The 7758-nt window shown below is 39.8% G+C and overlaps 1 protein-coding gene across 1 annotated transcript; it reads left to right on the top strand.

Moving 5' to 3' along the window:
• The first annotated feature begins 280 nt into the window (after positions 1-280).
• Positions 281-7384, top strand: LOC149265532 (uncharacterized). Its single transcript, XM_089404549.1, has 3 exons — positions 281-1594; positions 2130-2201; positions 7034-7384. Exons 1-3 carry the CDS (start codon positions 281-283, stop codon positions 7382-7384), a joined length of 1737 nt encoding a protein of 578 aa, XP_089260675.1.
• The last annotated feature ends 374 nt before the right edge of the window (positions 7385-7758 follow it).

Here is a 7758-nt window from a genome sequence, read left to right as displayed (position 1 = left end):
CAACTGTCTCTATAAGATCATTTCCAAGATCATTGCAAATCGCCTCCGTCCTATCCTGTCCCGTCACATTGCCCCTCAACAATTTGCTTTCCTAGAACATCGTCAGATCCATGAAGCTATCGGCTCGGCCCAGGAAGCCATTCACACCATCTGGACCAGACACCATAAGGCCATCACCCTAAAGATTGATTTGGCAAAGGCATTTGATCGTGTTAGCTAGCTCTACATCAAGATGCTCCTTATCCATCTGGGCTTTCCCAATAATTTCATCACCTGGATCATGGCCTGTATCACCACTCCTACTTTTAGTGTTTTGATCAATGGGTCTGCATCTCATTTTTTCCATTCTGAACGAGGTCTCAGACAGGGTTGTCCCCTGTCTCCTCTACTCTTCTTGATTGTCATGGATAGTCTTAGTCGATTGATTGCTTCAGCCAAGAGAGATGGGGACCTTTGTGGGCTCAAGATATCTGATGACTGTTTTCTCACCCATCTTCTGTTCGTGGATGATGTCATTATTTTTCTTGATGGCAGTATCAGGGATTCCCGCACTTTTTCGAAAATCCTCTCCCTTTTCTCATCTGCCACTGGGATGCTTGCAAACCATTCAAAATCAACCATCACTTTTACTCGAACTTCCATCCATGAGTCTCAATATGCTCATCAATTGTTTCCATACTGCATTAGCCCCCTAGATCGCGGCCTTAAATATCTAGGCTTCTGGATCAAGCCTGTCTGCCAGAAGATAAATGACTGGACTTGGCTCGTCTCTAAACTGGAAAAGTGGCTTAACATATGGAGTCACCGATATTTATCCAGAGCTGGTAGACTTGTATTGGTTAAATCTGTACTGGAGGCTACGTCGGTCTATTGGATGGCACTTGCTTGGATTCCGAGAAGCATCTTGGCAAGGTTACACCAAATTTGTAACAGATATCTATGGAATGGGAACCAGGACAAATGGATTTTTGCATGGGTGGGATGGAAGAAGATAGCGCTGCCCAAAAAATGGGGAGGCTGGGGACTTAAAGATCTGCCCCTATTTGCACAGGCTCTAGCTGCTAAAATGGGGTGGACATTACTCACAGGACATAATCTTTGGACCAGCATCACATATCACAAATACATTTGGCCTCTGAACATCATGGAATGGATCCGGCTTCCAAATTGGCCCAAATTCGGCATTTCATCTGTATGGAAAGCACTCCTAAATTCATTGCCCCTCATTAGGGAAAACCTGGTTTGGAAAATTAATGATGGATCTTTGGCTCGCATTGGAACAGATCCATGGAATGGGAGTGGTGGCAGACATCTATTATCCAGGCCGCTAATACAACATCTAAACTCTCACGAGATTAAGGTCCTCGCTGACATCGCGGATCCTCTCAATACTTCCATTTTTGCACAACGATGGAAATCCGCACTTCAGATTAATCTACCACTCTGCTGGCACCAAGAATGGAATGATTATATAAATGCTCTTTCAGAATCACACATTAGGATCAAACAGGGACCGGATGAACTCATATGGCATCAATCTGAAAACGGTATATACACTCCAAAGGCGGGCTACTTAGCGCTGATCTCACATAAGGTATCGGATTTGATCACTTTTTGGTGGAAGGAAATATGGAAACTTACTGCGCCTCCACGGACCAAACTCTTTTTTTGGTGCATACTAAAAGGTATAGTTCCCACAGGTGAAAACCTCATGCACAGAGCTATCTATGGGCCTACCTGGTGCACACTATGTAAAAGTGCAGCTGAATCGATTCCACACCTTTTCTTGAACTGCACAGCCTTGATGAACCTGTGGCAAATCATCTCCTCATCTATACATTTCACGGGTTCTTGGGAAGGCGATGATTTAAACAGAGTTTGGGAAACATGGTATCACCGGCACAAAGGATCTAAACTACAGAGTCTCCCTCTAATTATCAGTTGGTACCTCTGGTTGGCTCGGAACCGGATCATCTTTGATGACAAACCTGTGAGCTGGCCGCATCTTTCAGCACTTATAATATCAGCTTATAATGAGATGCTTGAGCCTCCCCAACCTCGCACCCGAAGGCCCCACGACCCTCCGCACATTGATAAAAATATCCCTTGGGCTTTTTTTGATGGTGCAGCCCAGCAGCAGGGATGCGGGGGTGGTTTCATCTTATACATCAGCGATCAACATTTCTATAAAGTCCGGATGGGTTTGGGGATTGGCTCAAACAATTTTGCTGAACTCATCACTCTACGTCATCTCATGCATTTCTCATTGGGACATAACTGCATGAACATTCATATTTTTGGAGATTCGAAGATCATTATAGATTGGTTCAATAATATTACTGTTTGCCACACACATACACTCAGTAATATATTGGATGAAATAAATATATTGAAGGCTCATTTTAATGACATTACTTGCAATCATATCTACAGGGAACACAACAGCAGTGCCGACCAACTATCCAAGGCGGCCACGACACTTCCCCGAGGAGAGTGGTTGATCCAGGAGCAGCGTGGGTCAAATGCATTCCAATACTATCATCGACCTTACATAGACCCACATTACCATAGGGCGGATAGCCCTTGAACTGAATATCTGATATAATTTTGACATTTTTGAACAATTTTTATGTATATAGTGGACAAAAACTTTCTACAGGGCCCTGCGTGGAAATATGTACATATAAATAGAAGAACTACAACGAACATCCTGCGTGATGTTTCTGGTTTTATGTTGATATTTTTGATCTTATACTAAGCCCCCAGAAGGCTGACAGACAAAATAGCATATGCATCAAGCATCTACAATATGTAATTTTTCAAGATAATGAAAGATTACGATTTTTCCTGTGGGAAAAAAAACTAATTCTTAACGACTAGTTTCTAACAGTTAATTCTAGAGTTTGATGCATCCTTGCTATTTTTCATTAGGATTTATGGATTTTTTCACCTTTGTCCCGAGGATGAACCACATTCGATGGTTCGAAATGTCAACCAAATAATATTGATGTGATTAATCCAAAAAAAGCATGCTTAATACATTATGAATCACAAAAACGTCTAACAAAAAAACCATAAATATCAACCGACAGAAAATGATGCACACCAAGATTGATAAAAAAGTTTAAGTATGGGGGATTACGCAGTGCATTATATTAGATATCATTTTTGGGATTCAACTGCGTTAAGTAAGTCATTCAAACGTATGACCATTTCCATGAGAGGTAGTCGTAACTGACTAATTTCTCATGATTTTTGAATAGTTCACTTAGCACTCATTGCATCGGGTGATGCTCACAGGGGTGAAGAAGTGGGATTGAAACTAGTGAAATGTGGAGAACGAATGACATAGCATCAATCATCACTTCCGGGGCTTGCACCCGGTAACCAGGACTTCCCAGGAGGTCACCCATCCCAGAACTCCTCTGGCTCAAGCGCGCTTAACTGTGGAGTTTTGCAAATGGGGTAGCAAGCTAAGTGGGCTTGATTGTGGGGAAAAACTCCACAGTTAAGCGCGCTTGAGGCAGAGGAGTTCTGGGATGGGTGACCTCCTGGGAAGTCCTGGTTACCGGGTGCAAGCCCCGGAAGTGATGATTGATGCTATGTCATTCGTTCTCCACATTTCACTAGTTTCAATCCCACTTCTTCACCCCTGTGAGCATCACCCGATGCAATGAGTGCTAAGTGAACTATTCAAAAATCATGAGAAATTAGTCAGTTACGACTACCTCTCATGGAAATGGTCATACGTTTGAATGACTTACTTAACGCAGTTGAATCCCAAAAATGATATCTAATATAATGCACTGCGTAATCCCCCATACTTAAATTCAAAAAGAGTCAAGGGATCTCTACTTGAATGGTTCATGAGGCACAATACTTGCTAAGGTTTTGCAAATGGGGTAGCAAGCTAAGTGGGCTTGAATGTGGGGAAAAACTCCACAGTTAAGCGCGCTTGAGCCAGAGGAGTTCTGGGATGGGTGACCTCCTGGGAAGTCCTGGTTACCGGGTGCAAGCCCCGAAGTGATGATTGATGCTATGTCATTCGTTCTCCACATTTCACTAGTTTCAATCCCACTTCTTCACCCCTGTGAGCATCACCCGATGCAATGAGTGCTAAGTGAACTATTCAAAAATCATGAGAAATTAGTCATTTACGACTACCTCTCATGGAAATGGTCATACGTTTGAATGACTTACTTAACGCAGTTGAATCCCAAAAATGATATCTAAAAAAGTTTAAATCAATTTTTTTATTTTTTATTATTATGTGTTGTATGGTGGGAGAAAACAAGCAACTTATTCAACGTAGCACTCTCAGGGATCAGAAAAGAAATGCAACTAATAGAGGGAGTCGTTGTTCCTTTCCTAAACATACATACACACATTAACATTGTGCGCCTACTCTTTGCCATTGGATTACAACGCGACATTACTTTTGAACTATCTTTAAATGAATGATAATCGGTAGTTCGTGGTACAATATTCACGAGAATATTAATTCATAGATACTTCAATTCAAAAAAATCTATTATCAAAGAACCTTAATTCATAGAACTAACTATAACTTTACGTCAACATTCATTTTATGTCATGATAGATGTCACCTCTATTTTTATAACACAAGGTTTATTAATTTTTTAACCGGGTTGCACGATTACTAATTCATCATTACTTTTCTATTTATTTAATCATAGATCTACCCAACCAATGGACTTTATCTGAAATTTTTGTGCGTAGAGTGCGCTTTGATGTACTCGAATACAAGAATGTAATCGAATACATTTTCAAATATTTTCTAAGGTTTGGCATGCCAAACGTGCTTAGCATCACCCGTGAATACACTAGTTGAACATGGCGAAAATGCCCAATAAATTAATTTTAAAGCCTTGGATACTAGGGTGGCTAAGCAAATAACTAGTGTAGTCAAAATGATGGTGTAACATGTGAGTGATTTCGAGGAGATTGAAAGTGAATGTGTCAATCATTACATATTTGTAAATGCAAGGATGCCTAGATGTAGTGTGAACTTGGGTTAGAGCGTTAACTTTAGACTAGTTGGCAATGGACATTTGAGTGATAGAGGAAACTTGATAACTAATCAAGGTAACATTAGTTTCACACCCAAGGTAATGGAAACTAGAATTTTAATAAGTTGGAGTACAGTTATCTTTGTTGAACAATTTGTCTAGAATAATGGAGAAATGTAGAATTCTCAAGATTATTTTATTATTAGAAATTTGTTGTAATCAGTTAAGTAGGATCCTATTCTTAAGGAATTTGTTCAATTCCTCAACAAATTTCCAATCTTATTTTTGTACGAGTGATTTGGTAGATATCAGAGAAGTGGCCTATGCAGGCACTCTTCAGATTGAGCTAGGCTCACTTGAGAGGTGCTCATTTCCTCTATATTCTATCTCTATTAAACTTTAATTGGTATCAGAGCAAGGTTGTTAGACATTGAAGGTCGCGAGGTGATAAAGGATGATTGGTATGAGAGACTATGCGTGTTGAAGTTGTGTGTGTAGCTATTGGTGCATGTGGCATTGAGTGCTCTCGAGTTGTGTACAAGCTGCATTGTGGACCTATGTGTGAGAGTTGTCTCGCAAGTGTTACGTGAAGGAGGACCTACCTGTTATCTGTGCAGGGAGGATTGAAACAACGTGCTTGGATCAATATTGGAGTATGTGACCAAGCAGTGTGTGGAGGATTGATGTGTGTGCATTAGAAAAATTTAACTTTGAATCTTACTTGTTGCATGTACTTTCTGGAGGGGCATATGTACATCTATGGCGTGGTTGGTTTCGAGTTGGTTCGAGAGTAATCAACTTGTGGTGCATATCCCTGTTGGTTGGTCGGCGTGAATTTGTTGTCTAGTGGAACCATAAAGAGCTCAGGAGAGTTGTAGTTGTGTGTGAGCCAGTGGGCTATTGTCAAGAATGTTGACGGTGGAGAATTGTATTACTACGAATTTGGAAGAGTTGTCAACCGACCTATTGACAAAGTTGACGAGAGAGGCATTGTTGAACTGGGCAAAGTCGTAGGTATTGGGCATGTCCTGCGAGCCATCTGCAAATATGAAAACTGAGACGAGGAACATTGTTGGGTGTTAGAGCGTTGTTCGGTCTGGCCTGTTTTGGAGCTGCCTAGAACAATGTGGAATTGCATGTAGCTATTGTTGGAATACCTATCATAGTGTGTGGTGTTTGATGGTTTAGCAAGAGAGCGCTGGTTGTAGAGAGCAATGCAATTGACTGTTTGGTGAATCATTATGTGAATGAAGTGTCATGTGTAAGTTGTGATTCCAAGTGGTGTACTGAGAAGACATTATGCACAGTTCTGGAGGCATTGTTCCTGACATGTGAATGAAAGATTAGAAAGTCAATTGCTCCTTGGTTTTGTGTGAAGTTGCAACCATCCATTGTTTTATCAGATTCTACGTGAACCTGATCTGAGAGTTCGAATTTAGTGTGGTAATTGTTGGCGTTGTTGTGGATCTACATATTGAGACTTAAAGGGTGCGTTGAGTGGCCTAGTGAGCACTTTCCTGGTGGTGTTTTCTATTGAATTCAAAGTGTGGTTGTGTGAAGATGTGGTTGCTTATTGCTCAATTATGATGGAAATGAGGTGTTGCTTGTGAAGAGTAGCTGTTGGATATGAAAGGCCTCATGATTTTGTTGTTATAGAGAGCTAACTTTTACTAGGTTAGTCCAATTTTATGATTTCACCTAGTCCTCTGATGCATCTTTGAAATGAGAAGGATATTATGGGTAGGAAAAGTAAAATAAAACTATTTCGAAGATAATTTAAACAATCCAGTAGAAAGTATCATAGGGAAGAGGTGGCATATGAAATGCTAAATACATATTTGAACCAACCTGAAAAGGAATGCAGTGAGATAATTGAAGATGAAGGTGGATCTTTCGTAGAAAGAAAATCCATGGAGGACTCAACGACAACTGATGAATTGAATAAAGAGGAATTTGAAATTAAATTTGATAATGGATATTTATATTATGAACATGAATTGCAGGTTATCTCTGAAAAGAAACTGGTTGATAAATTATTGTTTTCTCTTGATGATCAAGTGGAAGGACATGAAGATGAAATTGTAGGAGCAGTTAACAGAACAAGCAAGTTTGAAGATGTCAAGCATTATTATGATGCAAAGATAAAGCTAATTGAAGGATGGCTTGAGAAATATTTTGAACATATTGATGTAGGTTTGAAAGCAGCAACTGGCATGGTGAAGAACCTTGAAACTGAAGAATCCGTGAATGAGCAGGATGACAAGAATCAATATGGTTCCTTTTATGATCTTTTATCTAACATTGCTTTTAAGTGTGGAGATATTGGTAGCCATGAACAAGCAATAAAACTTTAAGAAATTGCAAACATTAAGAACAAGTATAAGTCCCAAGAACCTACATCAATGTTGAATACAAATAATGTTAGCCTGCAATCAAGATCAAGAAAGAGGAGATTAAGAGTTCAAGTGTTCCACCTTTGGCGTGGAAAACGTAAAAAGGGGGAGAAGCTCCACCATTGTCTTATGCAAAAAAAGGTAAAGATGAAACTTCACCAACAAGTGAACACACATGGACCCTTTTGCACGAAGGCAAAAATGAAAGCTTAGTTATCAAGTTTTCTTATGTATCGTTGCAAACATAACTGAGACTGAGATCAACATGTAATATCCCTCCCCTCAATAATAAATAATAAATAATAAAAATAATAAAAAATAATAAATAATAATAA

Source organism: Pinus tabuliformis, chromosome 6 (genome assembly GCF_031772625.1).
Source record: "Pinus tabuliformis cultivar Carrire ecotype Pingquan chromosome 6, CPIR1, whole genome shotgun sequence".
In the NCBI taxonomy this organism is placed as follows: Eukaryota; Viridiplantae; Streptophyta; class Pinopsida; order Pinales; family Pinaceae; genus Pinus; species Pinus tabuliformis.
The sequence above is the reverse complement of the archived record's forward strand: the minus strand, read 5'-3'. Positions and strand labels throughout refer to the sequence as shown.

Excerpts from the sequence above, each read along its gene's own strand:
- LOC149265532 (XM_089404549.1), top strand. The coding sequence starts at position 281 with ATGGCCTGTATCACCACTCCTACTTTTAGTGTTTTGATCAATGGGTCT. Across the intron at positions 1,595-2,129 it reads TAGCGCTGATCTCACATAAG|CCCAGCAGCAGGGATGCGGG; the intron begins GTATCGGATTTG and ends TTGATGGTGCAG. Across the intron at positions 2,202-7,033 it reads TTTCTATAAAGTCCGGATGG|GTTATCTCTGAAAAGAAACT; the intron begins GTTTGGGGATTG and ends CATGAATTGCAG.